Raw genomic sequence first — 21,070 nt, forward strand, 5'->3', positions numbered from 1 at the left:
GTACATTATTTTACCAGTTCAACAGGTCTATGTGAATAGTTTAATATTTTATTTGTTAGTGAGCGAGCTTGAAAGGCGCTGATGCAGGATATGAGCTCATGCTTAGTAAGTGGTAATATGAGTGGAACTGCATTTGGAGAGTTCCTGTCACTCCACACGGGGGGAACTATGAATTCGCTTTGAATAAACACATTAACTAGCATATCTGCCCCCATTTCTCTCACTTACTCCCCCAGCCCCCCCACTTTCTTTGGCAGCAAGGGTCAGCACACACTGCTGTTCATATTAATTAATACACTCCAGCAATTACAGCTTATTTGAATGTCTGCCATGTTGTGAATTCCAGATGTAGGCTTGGTTACAAACTAACGTACGCAGTTGCAACATAAGGCCAAACCAAGTGTATGGAGTTGTATTCAATTGTAAAATAAAAGCCACACAAACAGATATGTTTTGCATCAGCAAACCTAGATTATGAACTGTAAAAACTACTTTGCACATTCATTTTTGTGTAAATAAAATGCGGCTGAAAAAAAAAGGTTTGCAGCTGTAAAAATCTTTTGCACACTTCCAATAATGTTTTACGTCATCAGAAGGCTTTTTTGTGGTCCCCAAAACAGCCCATACACAAACACGAGTGACTTTTGTGTTTCAATACAAATGTTTTGTCTAAATTTAAAAAACAAAAAATTCAACGGTTGTTTTTTTATTGAAAAATGCATGAAAATGTGTCTGCTCTTTAAGCCACTTGAGCAAATGTGTCAAATTTCCACATTCAATTATAAAGACATCATTTATAAATTGTCTTCTTTTTCTAGCACTGTTTTAAAATACTTCATAACCACACAATGGCTGCGAGTTGATTGTGAGTCAGTGAGTTAATTGCAAACAGACAGAACAAATTTAGTTTAAACAGAAAACATCATACTGTCTGTATATAACATCAAGAAAAACTGATAAATGTAAGGTCTAGGTTTATTCTTAGCTACGTTTTATAATAAAAAAACTATTTGTTTTTGTTGTATTAGTTCATTGGAAAAGTCACAAAACTCATTTGTGTATGTATCTGATTTTGCTGTAATTTTTAATAAATAACACACAGAGCTCATTTCAAATGTATATATTTTCTAACGGTTGACAGTAAACCTCTGTGATATTACCTGCATACACAAGCTGCTTTACTGTGAACCAAATATTAGATTCAGTATTTTTCATGTAACCTAATTTTCCTCATATAAATACTTATATTTGGACACGGGAACTTTCTCAATTAAGTACATCGATGTAAAACATAAAAGTTTAATTCCTCCAAAACTGTAGATATAATTGTAATTTTTAACCGTTTTTTCTGTTGACATACAATAACCTTAATGTAAACAAACATTTCAAGTAATTTCCATGTCACTTTGTTCATTGAGAAATTTGTTAAAATAAAAGTAAACTTTAAGTGGAGTGATACAAAGCTCAAAAAAGGCTACATTCAAATGGCATTTTCTTCATATGACATTTCTAAATATTACATGTCTGCATAGTATATCTGAAAGTTCCCATATGGAAAAGGTTTTACGTCACCATATTTTGCCTGAAAACTATTAAAAATCAGATGAGGACATTTATCATTTTGACAATTTTTTCCTTACATTGGTTTATTTAGATTAGAGTACTATGTGCTAACCACTCATTGAAGATCTTGAGGGGTGGCTGGTTTGATGAATCCCTTTTTATGATTCATTTAACAGCATCCATAAAAATTTGTTTGACAAGATGATTGGCAGTAGGTAGTAATTCCAAATTTTAGGAAGAAAGTGTACAACAGGAGGGAAGGAAAGGCAATTTTGCAATGATCAGACACATTTTGGAATCCAATTAGCTATTAAAAGGTGGGACACCAATTGGCAGGTGATGCGATAAAAGTGTTGATTAGTTGAGACAATGTTTATGTCAGTTGAGGTTGTAACTTGAGTTTGTGTCTGCAAATCTGAGTGAGCAATCATGAAAATTACAATTGTGTGTGTATTTGCTGTTGAGAGGACCTAATGGAATTTTTTTTTGCAGGTATGCAAAACATTTTTACAGCTGCAGTTTTTTTCATTTTCTTTAACACGCACTTGAATGTTTTTAAAGGTGTAAATCTTGTTTTTACGTTGAGGCAAATGGGTAAATTGCTAAACAATTACAGATATTGCACTTGCAGGTATTTATTTACAGATGCACAATTCTTGTTTGGACTTGTGTATGGGCTTTTTTATTTTTTTGATACTATACCAAGATACTTATGAAAGGAATGTAACTTTATAATAAGGTTGATCAATGAAAATGATCTCCCTGCAGCATTCTTTACTTGCCACATTAACACAAACTGTATAGAATTGGGAAAAGTGTATGTAGGAATATGCATGCAGCCATTCACTCCTGGATTTAATTTTTTTTGTCTTGCCCCGGTCTCCCTCTCCGTCAGTCATTCATGTACTGTGCTCTGTGTAACGGATGAGTAACCAGGTGAACACCAGAGGGAGAGGGTATACCAGGACACGCACAACCCAATTTTTCTTTCTCCTTACCTCTTTCTTTCCCACAATCTTTTACCCATTCTTTCCCATCACCTCATCCAGATCCACGTGCTCTCTTTCTCCCTGACATCTCCTCTGCATATTGTTCTCAATAGTAAGCAAAACACCAAAGTTTCGTTGCATTGTAATTACTCTTCTCCTCTAGTGCAAAACTTTTTTTCTTTTTTTTTTTTTTATCTTCTACTCACAAATTATACAGAAAGCATTAGTATGTGTGTTTGTTAGAGAAAGAGTCAGGTCTCAGTCCCCTGGGCCTTTCTGTGTCTCTCATTAAAGACAGACGGTTGATGGAGCGCGAGTGTGTCGCTCGCCTCGCCTGTCGCCCTCGACAACAACACACTACCCTGGCGGTCTGGAGGGACGGAGCAAATGGGAGGGTGGAGGGGTTGTTAAAAAGAGTTAGATGAGAGGTGGAGAAAAGATACAGCCGTCGAAATTCAGATGAGCTTTTCTGTGCATTCAAATCCAGATATATTGGATTAAAACAGTACCGACCTGTCTGTATCATCTGCAGGATTTAATGCAGGCCAAGTTAGGCATCTTATAATGTGGTTGGTATTGACAGATAGTTTGTTGCAAAACTTTAGTATACGCAAGAGTAAAATATACATAAAATCACAAAAAAGGCTAAAATTGGAATTGTTATTCACGCTGCCTTTCAGTCAGTAGATCTGGAAGTAGATCAATCTTGTTGCTTCGGCGGCAGTATTTTCAATTTCCCAGCAGGAGAGGCAGTGGTTGGTGAAGGATGTTGGAGCACTTAAAGGAAGAGCGTGAAGAAACCCCAGAGAAAATGCGTTGGCCACACCGCCAGAGAACAACTGGATGCCTTCCTAGCTGACTGAATGACTGACTTCAGGGTGACTTGTTAAGAAAATACCGATAAAACCGAGGCATGAGGCTAAAGAAGAGATGTGTGCTTCTTGAAGTATTTTTAAAAACTTGCCATTTTGTCAGACTAAAACCATAGGGGCTGGATATCACTACCAAATACTACAAAATGCAATATTTTTAGGTTTACAGTTATTTTCAATTTGAGTACAAATCTTATTTTTACATTTCATATGTATGTATGTATGTATGTGTGTGTGTGTGTGTGTGTGTGTGTGTGTGTGTGGGTGTGTGTGTGTGTGTGTTTTAAAACCCAGCCCTAATCACTTTAGTGAACAACATATGATGATTATGATGAAATATCTCAACTAAAGTTCTAGCAGAAGATTGACTATATATTTGCTTATTTAATTTATGTATTTATTCTTTAAAGTAAAAAAAGGGGGTCTCTGACATTTCTGGAAATCGGTGCATTGCATATTTCGGCGACACCACTGAAGCGGCATCTCCAGCAGTAAAGTCAAGCTTTTACCTTGGAAAAACCCACACTACTCTTGCGGGGAAATACAAACCTGCTAAAAAGCTTAAAAACATTGGTTTCCTTGTGTAATTTGCACCCCAATCCAGAGTTTTTTGGTCACACGTCTTTGAAAAAAAGATCTGACATTTATAAATTCTTATTTACTCGCAGGAAGATTTTGGTAAAAAAAAAAAACATCTGAGCTCATTTCATCACTTGCAGTTGTACATCTATGATGTAATAAAAAAAATAACCTTGACTTCGTCAGAAATGGAGATTTTAGTCGACCCAGTATTGTAGAATATGTTGTTGTAAGTCATGTGACTCAAATGTAGTTGAACATTTCATAATTGTACTGAAAAAACTGAATTTTTCCTGAATTCAGACAAAAGACGACAAACACGTTTTTAGGGTTTAAAATTAGAACTGCTTTGGAGCTAAAAAGCACGACTGTTAAATCTCGAATTCAAATTTTTGTTTTGTATTGTGTATACACAGAACATGCACTCATTTTGTGTCATACAGCAGTTCTTTGATGAAGGAAAACCATTTTTTAGCCTGTGGTAGGCCTCCAGTTTTGTCTTTTATATTAAGAGCTGCTCTCAAATGGTATAGAATGGAATTTAATTATAGACTCAAGGTTCAAAGGAAAAACATAAGAAATACAGAAGATATCACATTGAATTAAAGTAGAAGTAGAAACAAATTATAAACTTAAAAATATAAGGGCTTTATAAGTTACCCATACCAGTACCTCCACATTGGGGACTACCGTTGTGACAAAGAGTGCTGCGGCTGATGTTGGTGACTTTACTCTTCCAGGCATTAAGGCACCATGAATTACTGTTTCCGTTGAATTCTTTATGAATGCATATTTTATTGTCTCTCTAAAGTTCTTTCTTCTTTATTTTTTTCGTTTTACAGGCATGTCCAGAGATCTGGAGGCAGTACCATTTTACAGTGAGTACGCCAGCTCATTTCTTCAGGGTTTGCTCTCACACAAGCTTTTATTAGCCTTGAGACAGAAAATGAATTTCAGATGAGGAACAGAATGTCCGTCTAATCAGGCACACAGTTGAAAGGACAATAACGGTTCTGATGATTGCTCAGTTTTTTTTAAAGAAGCCGTCTAAAGACAATAAAGTCTCACAAAGAAAATGAGACTTGTATTAACTTAAATTAAGGTCTAATGAAGATATATTTTTTTTAGCATTTTGAACTCCAGCTAAGTGGCGTTGTGGTAGGTAAAGTGTCCGCCCTGAGACTGGGAGGCTGTGAGTTCAAATCCATGGCCAAGTCATACCAAAGACTGAAAATAGGACCCAATGCCTCCCTGCTTGACTCTCAGCAGTAAGGGGTTGGATTTGGGGGTTAAACCACCAAATGGAGTGCGGCTGTTTCTGCGGCCCACCGCTCCCACAGGGGGTGGGTCAAATGCAGAGATCAAATTTCTCACATCTAGGTGCATATCACAACTAATGGGACTTAAATTTGACTTTATCTTCAATTTTGTAATTTGAATTCTTTTTAGTCACCACCAACAAATACAAAACAAGAGAAACGAATCCAAAACAATATTCTATATTTTTGAATGATATCTTTAAACATTTTGATATCTGTTTTGATTTAGTCTTTTTTCAAGCCATAGCTTGAAATTTGTATTGTCACATTATTGTCAACGATTTAACTGTCAAGCAAACTGGTAGCAAAAGTGGGTTCTTCTCTGAGTCGACAAATTCCAAATGTTGTGATTGTTCTTTAAACTCAACAAAGATGAGGATGGCAACTGTAAACATCACCCAAAACACGTCCAAAAAGCTTTTCTTATTTTCCATAAGTGAACTACCGGTATAGCAGATAAACCCCTTAATCTGCAGTATTTTTATTAAAGTTTTAGTTTTGTGACCATCAAGCACAACTTAAAAAGTGTATATTGAAACCATGCAAAGTTAAAAAATAGAGAAAGAAAAAATCCAAGACAGTGACTTAAAATCAATGAGTCGACTGTGATAAGTATTGACTTTGCCTGCAGCAAATGAGGGAAGAAAAATTCTGGAAGATTAAGGTTTAGACAAAAAGTGAGTTGAACCATGTCTCTGTATGTGTTTTTTCTTTTCTTTGAATTCAGTTTAAACCAAAGTGGAGATGTGATATTAGTGGCTCCATGTGGTGTGTGTGTGTGTGCTTAAACAATGTGTCAGAGACTACAAGTCTGCATGACAGTCACCTGGGCCCCATGTCAGCAGGGAAGCAATTGCCATTGTGTGTGTATTTTGTGTGTGTGTGTCTGTGTGTGTTTATCCAAAATTTCCAAATGCAACTGTTTTCCTGGCTTCTTTTGCATATGTGTGTGTGTGTCTGAGTGTGCATCTGAGCTAGGGGATGATATAGACCTCAGCCTAAGAGAAAAGAGCAGCTTGTTTGTCAATTAAAAGACGTGATAAAGCATGAAATGGGCTGCCAACACCACGTGGGAAGAGGGAGTGAGGAAGAGCGAAGAAGAGTGTGTGTTTGCATATATCTTGGCGTGTACTTTTGTATGCATGTGTTGGCGGGGGTCTGTCACTCTCCTCTATGGAGATTAATTAGCAGGGGCTGTCTAATGAAAAGGCAGCATCGTTAGCGTTAGGCTCACACTGTGGGAGAGATGAAGAGATGAGGAGGAAAGAGAAGTGAGCGGGACAGAGGTTCCAGGGGAGATGTTGGTGGCTGTGTCATTTTTGCTGTTTTTGTTGTGGGGACGGATGCTGCAGTCATGAAAAAAAGACCTCTTACTATTCTGGAAGAGGTTGTTCTGGAGGAAAACAGGATCCTTTCTTTGTTGGTAAAGAATAACATGACTTAAAATTCATAAAAAACGCAGGAAGATAATGAAGTTCAAACCGCTAATACGAGAAATTAAAGTTGAGGAATGCTTAGATCTGTTTTTTTAACCTATTTTAGATATAGATTTACTATTTGTTGTGGTTTGACAAGTTGGAAAGTCTTCAATGAAGGTTTAGGAGAAGCAGTATTTCTTGTCTGTCAGTTTATAAAGAATTATAAGATCTTCTTTGAGTGAAAAACACTCAAAGAAGTGGCCGGAATTCTCCAGAGTGGTTGATGCAGCTCCTTCACCCCAGAGATGGGTTGGCCGAAGTGCAAAAATAGGCAACAGCTGTGAAGGAAAACAGACCGTAAATAAGTAATTTTAGAACATTTGACAGTTTCTTCCCACTGGTACAAACCCTTAGCACCATATAGTACAGACGTGGGCACTGAGGGCCGCATTCCTGCATGTTTTCCAGCATACCCTGCTCTGGCATGTTCTAATTGGCTGGACACACCTGAAGCAGGTAATCAGCCATGAGTAGGGCAAGACTATCTGGAAATCATGCAGACACACCGGCCCTCGAGGCCTGGAATTGCCCACCCCTGATATAGTATATAGCTAAAGCTTTTGGACAGATGAGACCACATTTGAACAGTGTGATCATACTGAAACGTTCTACATTTGGCTGAACTACTTCGTGTATCCCTGTACCAGTTTTTATGCATGGTGGTGGAGGAGTGATGCTTTGGGCGACTTGAGAACTTTCCTATTCAGTGTTCCTTCATTTATCGTGAGAGTTACGTTCAAAATATAACCCACAATAGTTCAAATCAGTGAAGTTAGAGAATATCTGTAAACTCCTCACTACAGACTTTATACACTTTTCACAGTCAGACAGGAACGTTTCTACACTTTTATCTCTCGTTTAAACTCTCAAAGTTCAAACCTTTGTTAAAAAATAAGTCCAGTATTAAATAATAAAAAACAAAGACCTGCTTGCAATCAAAGATTTATAAAGATTTGGTGAAGTGAACGCATTCTGTACAGGAGACACAGCATGAAGGAGGTTGATTAACAATGGTAGCAGCCAATCGGGACGCAGAAAACAGTGCACTGTTTAAAAAGAACAACATGGAAAATTGGACTGAAAAAACAAATCTGTAAAACAGGGAAAGGTGAACTACAATAAAGTGAGGGTACATTGTATACCAGATATGAATCTATCTACAAGTAAAGTTTAGACAAAAAGTTAATGATCCCTGGCTCACCTCAATTACTCTACGCTGAGAAAAAGAAGGTGGAATAAGAAAAATGTTTAGAAATATCTAAACATGAAATAAATCAATATACTTCTGCAGAAGGACATGATACGTTAAGTTCCTGCTACTGAAATTGTTTTCTCACACTGTTCATACATGTATTTTGTCTTTAACACATTTAAGACCTTTTTTTCTTTATCTTCTTTGTTTTATTGTAACTTAACATATAAAATGTAGTTTACGTTTGTTTTTTACTTTTACAGTATTCTCATTTTGAGCCACAAGCAAGAGGAAGCTAACAAAAGTGTCCTGTCCCCTTGCAGGCTGATGAAACCATTTCTGTTCCTGTGTTTCTGTGTGTGTTTGAGTTTGACAGTATGCTTTAACGGGTGGAGGATTGTGACCCAGGTCTAATTGAAGTATTTAAGCCATTTAAGTGCTGGGAACAGAAGGTCGTTACAGATCCAAACTGGCATGGGGGTTAGGGACCCACACCCCACATGAACACATCCGCACTTAAACAAATACACCTCCACACAGGCAAACGCAGGGCTCCTTCTGTTTTAGACAGTCTCATTTTATTCATGATGCTGCTTATGACCCTGAACTCCCCAATGTGAGTGTGTGTGAGTGTGATTGTGTGTGTGTGTTTGGTAGATGTGACTCTGTCACCTTCCGCTGGGCTCAGCCAGGTGTGAAAAGGCATTCTGTCAGACCTCCCTGCTACTGGGTCCATTTATCCTTCGTTCAAAGGTGCGTTTGTGTGTGTGTGTGTGTGTGTGTGTGTGGGTGGGTGTGTGTGTGTGTGTGTGCGTGTGTGTGCATGTGAGCTGCGTTCGGTTATCTTCCGTCAGTGTATGTGTCTGTTTGCACCTGGTTTTCCACTAACAAACCTTTCCCAGCCGCACAGTATAGACCACAATGCCCTGGGGCATTTACTGAGAAAGTACGATACTGACACACTTGGACACACACAAACGTGCTCACTTCTACAAATATATAGAGCAACAAATGGGAGTAATAAGATCTCTATAACCTTTTCATCGTATCTGTGTCAAATGAGTTTGGAGTTTTCCTTCTTTCTCTTTTTTATCTTTAATCGTTTATTTTAAACAATGCTTTTGTTTTGCTAAAGAGCTCCTTTTTTGGCCTTTCTTTCTCTCAGCACATGAAAATAATTTTATGTTAATCAATTAGTTGGACTGAAATCTCAACAATGAAAACGGCAGCAGAAAAATACTGTGAATCTAAAGCCCAATGCAGTTTGATCGTACAGACAGAGTCAAACACTGTCCAAGTCATAATTTATCATCCGTAATGAGCAGGTTACTTTCAAACTGTAGTGCTTTACACATTACATCTTTTATTAAAAAGCCCTTTTCTGTTTCAAAGTTGTAATGCATTACATTACTCCTAGATTAGTTTTAAGTTACTTTCTTGGTAAAATCTGTAGAAGAACAGAACATAAAAAATTGAACTCTAATTCAGGGTTGGTGACATGGTGTAAAAATCACTGATAATAATAATATTGCATATTTTTAGTAAAGAGAAGGCAGCGAGCACACAATCATAAGACTAACCCTCATCTTTCATCAGCTTATTTCAGACAAATTTCTAATTTGAAAATAAAAGACCAAATAGAGAAAACTGATGGCTAAAAACTTGAAATTATTCCACATCGCCTGCAGCAAGAAGACTGACAGCTAATGGCTTTTTGGAAAAAACAGGACTAAACACGTTTATGAGGATCACAAAAATTATAAATGAAATTAAAATGGATCCATGAAACCTAACAGGGCATTTGGTTTGGTAATTTAAGTTGAAATCAATTTAAAAAGCTTGAAGTGACTGACAACAAGCGGAAAAAGATTTGGTTTCTGCATCTTTTTTTTTATTTGTTAATGTCTCGCTGGTTTGAATAATGACATTTTTTATGTAGTTTGTTGTTGTTACTGAACATGTAATCAGCAAAGTATTATTAAAAATGTGATATTAATGTTCTGCACGACTTAATTACCACAAAAAACGTTCTGTGTATCCTGTGCATGCGTGTGTTCTCTCCGGGGACTCCGGCTTCCTCCCACTGTCCAAAAACATGCTTCATAGGTTAACTGGTTACTCTAAAATTGTCCCGAGATGTGAATGTGAGTGTGCATGGGTGTGTGATTGTGGCCCTGCGCCAGACTGACGACCTGTCCAGGGTTTCCGCTTCCTTCGCCCACGAGTGGACGGGATAGGCTCCAGCAGCCCCCTATTAAAAACTTCTGTGATTACTCCTGACACTTTCTATCATACACAAAAGTATGTGTTTGTTATACATCTTGTTCTAACCATGATCTCTTCATTTCAGCTGTTAAACGTTTCTCACTTCATTTTTCTTTAATGAAGTCTTTATGTATGTATTCAATGATAGAGGATTTTAATTGGAGCCTGCAGGTTTCCATACTTTAGAAGCCACGGTTTCTGTTTTTCCCCTGAACTTTGTGCATTTAGCTGACATAAAGTATTTTTTATGGATTAAACTTTGAGCAGAATGCAGAGAACAACATTTATTTAGAGCCAAAATGGAGATAAATTTGTGTTAGGGGGACATGGGCCATTCATCAATGGACAGACTTCATGTACGAAAGGCGAGCGCATAGATATTAGTGACCTACTGTTTCTAAATTGGCAGAATTAATGTATGAAGAGATTCATGTATGTGTGTGCGGGTGGGGGTGTGTGTGTGTCTGCACATACCTGTCACAGTGTCTTGTCCTGCTCTGTAAGCAGGGTTAGGACCAGAGTGCCGCCGTCTGGCTACTACAGGAAGTGAAGGCCGTCTTCGTTTACCATAACAGATGTTTTTAACCCCCCCCCCCACACACACACACACACACACACATACACACACACACACAGACTTCCTGTCACTTGTCAATATGTGGGTCTCCTCAGCCCACCATCAAAGGTATTGTTCGCATGTTGGTTTCAAGTTTTTCCTGCTAAACGAATCAAAAGCACCTTTGTGTGTGTGTGTGTGTGTGTGTGACCGGCATGTTGGAGACAAACAGGAGGAGGGGGCTGGATGTGATGGAGAAGAGCTGTGTGTGTGTGTTGCTGTGGAGGATTGAGTGTATTAAATCGTTGTGAAAGACACAATGAAAGTGAAACTGAGCCCGCGGCAGCTGATTGGTTCAGGTACGTCTGTGTGAGCATTGATTAGCCACTCTTTAGATATCAGTAGTGACACCTGTGTGTTGATGTTTATTGATCTCCTGCCTTGGCTCGCTGTGGTGTGTTTGTGTCTTGTTGGGACTATCACAGCGTGGATGTGTGTATTGATTTCTTCCTCAGGGACAGGTGTGCACGTGTGATGTCTTGGGGTGCCCGTGAAAAACTCTCTGTAACCCTGTTGTTCGACTCCAATATTAAGCCGTTTGAGCTCCTCTCTTTGCCAGCCGACTGCCTTTCTTCCCTTTTTAATTCTGGATGTTGTACTTTTAATACATTCCTTTCTTGCGGCTGTTCTTCAGAAGGTGTGCTAAGCTCACGCGTACTTTTGTTAACCCAAGGTTAGGACATTTTGTCCTTTAAATCCTCTTATTTTCACAAAAAAGAAAATACCATTTCATTATCATCATAGAAAATAAAATCATTTTAACAGAAAGGAATGTCTCAGGTTGTCAATGTCAAATTAAAATACTTAGTACAACAGTTTTCTGTCTGGCTCATTTTTGACCTTTTGAGGGTTTAATTGACGCCAAGAGTCCTCAAGTCCTTGAAGGAGACATCAAGTATTCTAACTTATAAAGAAAAAACCTGGAATTTAGACAAAATGTTGATTTATTTCATGCATTTTTTGTAGAATTAACTTAAGCAGATATCCTTTTAGCTATTTAGAAATGATGCATGTTAAACCCAGGTTAAAAGATTTGGTTGACTATAAATCTAATCCAGTTAAATACATTTTACACTCATTCAGAAAAAAAATAATCATATTTATAGAGTGATATTTTGCACACAAAAACTTGTAAAAGTAGAAATCCTAGAGGATTAAATCAACTCACGGTCCATGTTTGCACATAGTGGCAAGCAACCGTCACCTCACTATTTTAGATTAGCTGCAGGATTTTCTGAAGAGCTAATTATCTATCAATTATAGAAGGTTAAAGTAGACTAGTCTTGAAGCAACATAAGTTGTTCTGTATCACTGAGAGGGAAGAAAAAAAGTTTATTTTTGGCATTAACCCCTTAAATAAAAGGTAGAGGTAGACCTGTTTTAATGGGAAGTAAATAAAACAGCCAATTAATCGTTTCTTTTTTAAGTTCTTATGTCAAAATACATCTATTTAAGCTTTACTTTTATTTTTAAGGAGAATATCACAGCATACAAAATAGTTATTTAACACATGCTTATACTTTATAGACTTTAATGACTTCATTTTATACCTTTTTAACATGCATATTAAGGTAAATTTAGGAAAATACAGTTTATCACATGACATAAGAGAACTTTTAGTATAGATAAGAAAATAGATAAGAAATCTACAAAATATTGTTTCTGGGTTTTTTTAAGAAAAGCAAAATGTAATCTTCGTAAAAAAAAAAAAAACATTCTAATAAATGGCCTAACAGCGTTCCTTTAAATGACAAAGAAGGGCCTAAAATGGTCCAATGCAGTGATGCGATCAAATATGGTAAAGAGGTCTTCCAGGTGTAGGCACAATATTCCTATCCGAGGGCCAAAAAGGCCACCATGTGTGTTTGTCACCTGATACCAGAAAATCTCAACTAAAGCTTTTGAAATGATTTCCTCTCAAACTACATTTCATTTGAAGGAGACTTTAAGCAATACAATTTAAAAAAGTTATGGGTTTTTGGGTAAAAGGATCTCCATTAGGGCCATTTTAGTATCATATTCTACTTAGGTAGCATTTTCTTTTGCAAATGTCCTATATTTATTTGTGTTTTAGTGTAGAAGCTGTTCAAGATATCTTTATGGAACAAATCATATCCCTGTCCTCCCAAAATATGACAATCAAATAAATCTCTTAGAGACTAAGTATCCTTCCTGGTGTTAGATTTACAGCAATGTTTGTTTTAAGCCGAAATTGTCATTATTGTGAGATGAATTTGAAGTGTGCATTTAAAGACGGGTCACCCTTCTCATTGTTTGCTTCTCTGACCTAAATTCTTTTCTGTAGTTTACAGAATTAAACTAAGAAAAAGATATCTAGGTTGAAAAAAAAACACACAGACACAAAACAAAGTCTTTCAGTTATTTTGAACTTTTACAAATTCTTTAGTTTCTCTGTGTATCTCTGTGAATCACTGATGTATTAGTAGAAGGATGGCTGTCAGTGTCTTACATGAGGCTCTCCTGTTTGTGGATGCTGGATGGATTTAGACTGCCACTCAGTGGTTAATTCAGCAATTGCAACTTGGTCCCAGTAGACATAAACCACTTTTGGCATTTTTCTTGGAAAAAGAAAATGGTCTTTTCATGATTTTATCTGTTTTAAGTCAAGCAACAATTGTGTGTAGGTTACAGGTAAAGATTGTCTATTTTTAGCATATTTGTCACATCCAATGGAATAAAAAGCACACTTTGAGGAACAGTCACAATAAAAGCAATAAAATTTAAACTTCCTGAAGTATTCAAATAAAGCAGTGTAAAAAGCATCAGACATAAATACCCCAACAGGGGTAAAATAAGGGCTTTACTAAAAAGTAAAAGACATGTTGTTACACTAAATATAACTCAATGCTAGATTAAAAAAATGTAAAGCAAGTACTGGTAAAGGTTGAAGTGCATTATGGGAAAGAGCTGTGCTTGTGCACATGCATTCTAACTTTTATCCCCTGTCAATCAAACCACAATAAAGTCTTCAACTCTTTCTGCTGAGGTTTTACCTTTGATATTTTCACCTCTTTTTGTTCTTTTTTTCCCTTTTCTTTGACTGACCTCCTTCTTTGGTTCCTTTCTGAAGAGATGGGATGGTTCACACCATGCAGGGTAAAAATCCTTTAAATCCCATTCTGTACTGTAAGCTGTTTCTGCAACCTCGTCTTTGTGACAGTTCTGCTGGGTGCTAAAAGCTCTCAGTGCTTTCTTCATTCTGGGACTCTTCGTTAAAGGTACTTTAATTTTAAAGTCTCGTCTTTTTGTTAAATTGTATTGATAGCTTACAGTCATTTTAAGACTCATCCATAAATCATGAAGCTCCAATCCCTAGGGAGCAAATTAAATGTTTTATAATGTAGTGTAAGAGTAAACAATCATACAAAAACCGCCAAATTCACTTTTTTATTTAAATTTCATTGAACAATATTTCTGCTCGTTAATCAGACAAAGGAAGCGGCACACATACATTCTAGGGACCCATAAACTCATGATGGCAAAAAAACCCAAACTTTAAATAAAATAAACATTTAAGTAAAACGTAACTTTTGTGGCAGATGTTCGGATTCTGTATTTAAGACCTTTTTTTTTTTAAGTGTCTTGAAAACAGCTTTTGCGTGGATATGCAGATCCATAGGAATGCAAATAGAAATGCCCATGCTCACGCACACACCATCTCATTCGCACGCAGTGTGTTATCAGAGGTTTTGCAGGCTTTGCAGGTCATTGTGACTCTGCGAAGCAAGTTAGTGACTGTTTTTGTTGTGTGTTGGGTTGCGGGTCTGTGTTGGCTGAGATGTAAAATCAGGGTTTTAACATTCCGACTAAAGCAGAAAGCACTCGGTCCATTTCGATGCGGCACATCTAAATCCCTGTCACTCTTGTCCACGAGTGCTGTCTCTATCTAATTGGTTGGGATGAACGTGTGCATCTGTATATTTCCATAAAACTTAACCTCACAGGAACCACAAAAGAGTGAGGCCTCTGAACTCAGCACCCAGTGCTCAAAATGGAAAGGGAACAACTTGGGTCTGAATAGATTAGCTTGTATCCTCTGTTCCGCCTTGCACGGTGTGACCAGATTACCCCTGCTTGCTGCCCCAAAATGGGTTTTTTTCTCTCCAGAGGTGGCAGCCCACCGCTATTCACCCCGACAACACATTGTCATCACCTTCTGGGATTTATTTTTTTCTCTCTTTTTTTTTTTTTCATCAGAAAATCAGCACTCTTTGTGTATTTCTGCCGACGGATCGACTTAGCGATGAGAGGATAAAACAAGAAAAAAAGAAGCCAGCGAAAAACCTGTCACACGAAAGCGTGGATCTTTGCAGAGTTTTTGGTTTTAATGTGGGGGTTTTTGTGAACTCGTAGATGCCAACAAAAGAGAAAAATCCCATCTGGTTGTTTGGAGAATATTCCTCACCTCTGCTGTCGTCCCCTCTACTGCACATGCGTAATCCTTTACCTCAAACAGGTGTGGAACAAGGATTGATTTTCTCTTTGAGCAAAAGTAATCAATTTATTCATTTTACTGGTGTATTAGAAGCAACAGAAGTCAGAGGATTCTGGGCTATTTAGTCAAAGCATTCTCATTGTTCTCTCTGAGAAGATGTTCACCTTACAGCCATTTAGTTTCTCATATGGTTAATCCTCCCCTGTTAACCTAATATGTACATACTGGCGTGTTTCACACATGCGTGTGTCTGCTCTGCTATGAGCCCGGTAGCCGTGTGTTGTGCTGCGGAGCTTTTCTTTTTGCATGCAGAATAAGTCCCCCGTGGGTCCAGCAACATATGCAAAACTCTTCCCCTTGCTGCAATAACATATGCAAAACAGCGCTGCTGGCCCCCCAACACCCGTTACTGTTCACATCCCAACCCCTTTCCTCGCTCTCTCTCTCTCTCCCACACAAGCCTGTTTGCTTCTAGGATTTCGTTTTGTAACTGTGTGTTGTTGTGTGTGTGTGTGTTCCTTCCGAGTTTAGTCTGAGCTTTGTGTTGGCCGAAGGATTATCACAGCTTTGCCACTAGCAGCTAAAGCAAGGAGCGGAGGAGAGCTGAGCTTTGAGGGACACGGTGCATGTGTTAGGACAGCTGTGGGAAAACCTGTGTGTGTGTGTGTGTGTGTGTGTTTGAGACAGAGAGGCCACGGATGGTTGACTGCCTGTGTCCACATAGTGAAGCCCTTTGGACTTTCTCAAACACATACACACTGTAAATACAATGGTTTTCAGACCAGCTTTCTCCTACTGTTTACCTCCAGAAGGTCTTCATATCTCCTCAGTAGGATGTGTGTGTTTGTGTGTGTGTGGTACATTAAACTCGTTTTTTTTAATTACTTGTTCTTCTCTTTGTGTGGAAGGCATAATAGCTTATAGTATTATGGATAAATCCCCCTGGGTAAAGATAAAGGGATGTAAATAATTTTTTTCTAATTGTCATTGAAGTTTTGGTTTTTATTTATGGCAATAGGTTTTTGTGATCTCGTTAATTTGGAAAGAAACATACCTGAAAACATGAGTTGCTGGTTTATTTCCCTTTGAGATGCCACCAAAAAAAAGTGTTGAAGAAATTAAACAAAAAATATCACCAAGTCTGGTAACTACATCCAAATAATGGCTTAAATAAATGGTAATGGTGTATAATCATTTAGCACTTTATTACCTTCCTGGAAGGCCTAAAGCGCTTTACAGTCCCAGTCCTATTCACCCATGCACGCACACATTTAAACACTGATGGCTGCTCCACCGCCCAACACTGGCGCCAACCTGTAACCACCAGGAGCAATGTGGGGCTCAGTGTCGTGCCCAAAGACACTTCGACACACGGGTTGACTGGGCGGAAACGGAGCCTGCGATCTTATGATTGGAGGTCGACCACTCTACCCCTGAAAAACTATTTATCGATGGCCAAAACAGAAAACCTCCTATCTGCAAATTTGTAGATTTTGAGTTTTTCTCTTTTTTTTAACTCCACATTTTAAGTGAACCTGCAAGAAAATCCTGCAATTTATAAAATGACATAAAGGTCACATGACGAAAACCTCCCACCAGTATTGACTGTGAATATTTGAAACACTTTTTTTTTATTCCTGAAAAAAAAAGATGTTTTTGCATTTTGGCCATCGTTATGTGAAAAAATATTGAGAACTATTGCAGGAATAAAATGTAAAACAGAAGGAAAAAAGAGAAGGTCCTGCCTGGTCATTTATGTGTTTTAGAAAAAGCAACTAAAGTGGATAATCCAATTAAACTTGATAGAAAAATTAAATTATATTATATTATGTTATATTAAAACTTCAGATCCAGAAGTGTGTGTTGTTTCTTTGGGGGGAAAGATTTTGAGAAGGGTGAGTTCTTGCTTTAGAACTGTCAAATCAGAGTCTTGAACTTCATGACGTTGATACAAAAATGCAGTTGAGAGACATGAGGTGAGTCATTAGGTCCTCCTTTTCAAATTCCTCTCAACTCCGGGAATTCCTGAGGCAATGCTCTGATGAAAAATCAAGAAAAGCCTAACAAAGTTTAACTTTCTTGAAAATTAAGATGTAGTTTGTGTTAAATTAGAAAATAACCAGATAAGAGAGTTGGATTTATTTTATTTTTTTACTGATTTAAGTCTTCTATTTAAGTTCACATTTCTGGGATTTTGTATTTAAATATCTTAGAAAGCATTTAGAAATTTTTAGTCTTGTAAGAGTTTGCTTTTTAAAGTGTAAGTATATGTCAAGTCCTTAATTGTTTAATTAAAAAATTCAGTTTTTGTGTGTTAAAAAAAGCTAATAAACAAAATGAACAAAGTAAATAATATTGTTGATTTAAATGAGAAATGGCTTAATTTGCTTTAACACAAGTTTAATAAAACAGAACTTTACAAATTATTTAAAAAATCAACAATCTCTGACATATCCGTCACTTCCATCCTTTTTTTATTTTTTTATACATATTTTTTAACTGCCATGATAGTTTGAAGAAATATACAAACAATGACAAATAAAAAGTTTTTTGGCAATTTTTAGATTTCTGCTACTCTGGTCGTACTTTTTGCTACTCTTTTGAATAAAGATCCATGTTAGTGAAATAAAGATCACGTTAAAATCTTAAGGTTCTAACATGCATTTGGATGAAAACATTCTCTAATTTGCCACAGAAAAAAAAAAAAACATTCATCAAGAAGAATAGATGACCACCAGATGGCGCAGTGACAGTTTGGGTAGCAGAGGTCAGGAAAGAGACAAACAGAAACAGAGAAACGAAGAGAGAAACCAATGTCAGTGTTAAATTCAAAACCGTTTTTTTTAAAAACCCTTTTCTGTTGATTTTAAAGTCAACAAAAGAAATATAATAAACATAATCAACGTCCATGTTGCAAGGTTGCATGTTTTTGCAATCTCTTGGTATTTCTGCAACTTACAATGGCTTTCTTTCATACACAACTTGTTTGTGTGTTTGCTAATACTGTATACAATGCCATTCCATGCACTACATTTGAATAGAATGTCATCTGATGACTACTGCTCAAACATATCTAAAGGTTTGACTGGTGCACTAACTCTAAAGCTCTTCAGCATGCAGGAAAACTGCAGAACAAACACACTTTTGGTTGATTGTGCAGAGAAACTGATAATGAACATCCGGTTCAGAAAGACCGTCTGAGGCTGCTGGTGTGTTTTATCAGTGTTGTACAGCTTTAGTAGCACCGTCTGCAACATGGTGTAAGATGAGGATTTTGTTGCTCCACTACATTTGGAATTGATTTATTTCAAACAGAAAATCCTAAAGACAAACAAAAGAAATGTATCCCTATAAATAGATTTGTCAACTTTAGCTGATCATTAAGGACTTGATTGTAAAATTAATAATGTAGAAGAAAAAGAAATACACATACACATGTATGTGCATGCACATGTCCATTATGCCATTATAATGACCTTTGATCAGAAATAGACATGTTCTACTAATACATGACCCACTGAATCCATTAAATGCGAAATTTTGGTTTTCATTCTGTTGTTGTCAAAGAATCCGTTGGAATGTTTTAGCTTGTAGTTTTAGCAACACTAGCTTTAGGTTTTCTTGTGTTTAAATTACTTTCTAGCATTAAGGCAGCTCTTGTTTCTTTTGTTTTTACCTTTACTGAAAAATATCTGAATTTTTAGAACTTTTTGGGGTCATTTTGAAATCAATTCTATGGGACGGATCTTTTTCAATGAAGTATATTACGCTTTTATTTCAGTGTTTACAACTATTCTGTTTAACCGTGATTATTTAAAAAATGAATTTTAAACTTGAGGTATTTCTGTCATGTTGCCAAAAACTGGCAGCTTCTCAGCAGGAAGGTGTGACTGTAGAAACTTTTTTACTGTTAATTTAAAAAAAACAAAATTCTTCGCTAGGACACTGATCAGTGGCACTTAATTTGACAAATGAGCCTCTGAGACTCTTTTTGGCAGGGAAATGATTTGTTTTTCAGCAGACGTTGGAAAAACTCCAAGTTGAGGTGTTCTCCCCAGGCTTGACCTTGTTTATAATCCTGTGAATGGGCTCCACGAGGGCGAGACCATAAAGAGGGATAAAGGTTTCTCCATTTAATTAATATTGAAAGAGGCAGATAACTCCTTGTTCGCACATGCTTTCAGACACACATTCATGCCAGGTTCTTACACCCAGATCTCAGGTTGATGAAAGAACACGCTGGGATTTAATTTCTCCTTTTTTTCCCCTCTTCTGTGCTTCAAAATCAGCGTCTGTGTGCTGGATCAGACTGTGTGGAGATAAGGCAAGCCCAAGGTCAGGGAGGAAGAGGCAGAGGAAGACCTACAGCCAATTTACATGAAAGATGAATGGGAAGAGGGGTAGGAAGGGTGGCGATTGGGGGGCCTGAGACTGGGACTGTGATCTCCTTAGGGGTGCACATGTGTGCGTGTATGAGTGAATGTGTGCGTACGTCGGGGTGTGCGCTTGCAGGAGGTCTGTGATCTCCTGGCCTTTGTGATGGAGATGGGCCCGGCAGGCCTGACCCGATAATGACGCGGTGCTCTAATAACATTCATCCCTTCTACTGCAAAACTACTCAAGCGGAAAAGAGAAGGCGAGAAGGGGGGGGGCAAGTCTGTTGGTTTGCATCGGGGGGGTTGTACACAGCAAAGAGGGGAGGCAGGTGGGAGGAGAGGTAAGCTAAGTAATGTTTAAGAAATGACGTTGAGCACAAATCTTTTGTAATCTTGGAAACAGGCCTGAGAGGAAGGAGGAGCCACTCCAGACAGGAGTGTGAAGGTGTGTGGAGCTTTGTGCATGTGTTGTCGTGAATGCTGGTAGAAGTGCGTGCGTGCGTGTGTGTGTGTGTGAGACATTAGGAGTAAATGCTCGGTGCCTCAGTCCCTTTTCTCTCTTTATCAGTGTATATTTGCTGTGGGCACTGAAGCATGGAAGTCCTTTAGAACGCTGGCCTAAAGAGGAGTCTGTGTCCAACACACACACATGCACACACACTGTTACTTATCATAGAGGTTCATTACAGGTCTCAAATCACACCTTTGTAATCACCTCATTCTATCAACATCCATCCTTATCAATGGGGAGCATTGGAATGGCGACAGAAGCGAGGAGGGATGGAAGAATAAACCCCTTCGTTTTGTTTGATGCACATTTCTACTTTAGACTTATAAAAATGCAATTAACCCCTTTTTGTTTTTTTGTCCTTAGACTGAAAATGGCCCCCCAGTAAAGAAGCAAGCGGAAGATATGGGTCGGTCTCCTGCTTACTGCTACAACTGCTCCAAGAAGGGACACTTTGGCTACGTACGAATCTCATATGCTCACACTTTACAAGTGTTTCTTTTATGTTTTAGTCAAAAACATGATATCTGGAAGAAAGCAGGGAGTAAAATATATTAATAAATAACCTTTATACAAACAATTCTTTTTGAAAGCACAAAAATATAAATGGCTGAAAATATTGCTTCACACAGTTAAAGGGGGGAAAAAAGAGGAAAAAAACAAGCAGCAGCCTTTGTTTGTTTAACATGAACACAATATTGAAGTATATGACTTGTGCTTAAGTTAGACCATTTAAGACCCACTACAGTGAAAAATTGTGTTTTTTGGTGTTTTTAACATGTTCCTTTGGCATTTTACTGATGATGGAGGACATATGTAAAAGAGTTGAGCTTAAAATGACATTTCTGAGTATTCCA

The 21,070-nt window shown here is 37.6% G+C and overlaps 1 protein-coding gene across 3 annotated transcripts in view; it reads left to right on the plus strand.

Annotated features, from left to right (window-relative positions):
* zcchc7 (zinc finger CCHC-type containing 7) overlaps positions 1-21,070 on the plus strand; it is a 59,008-nt gene that overhangs the window by 35,104 nt on the left and 2,834 nt on the right. For all 3 annotated transcript variants that reach the window (XM_011474853.3, XM_020702873.2, XM_011474847.3), the window contains 2 exons: positions 4,846-4,881; positions 20,580-20,675. In XM_011474853.3, coding sequence (XP_011473155.2) covers positions 4,846-4,881; positions 20,580-20,675 — 132 coding nt within the window. The remainder of the gene's footprint in view (positions 1-4,845; positions 4,882-20,579; positions 20,676-21,070) is intronic.

Source organism: Oryzias latipes, chromosome 1, assembly GCF_002234675.1.
Source record: "Oryzias latipes chromosome 1, ASM223467v1".
Taxonomy (NCBI): Eukaryota; Metazoa; Chordata; class Actinopteri; order Beloniformes; family Adrianichthyidae; genus Oryzias; species Oryzias latipes.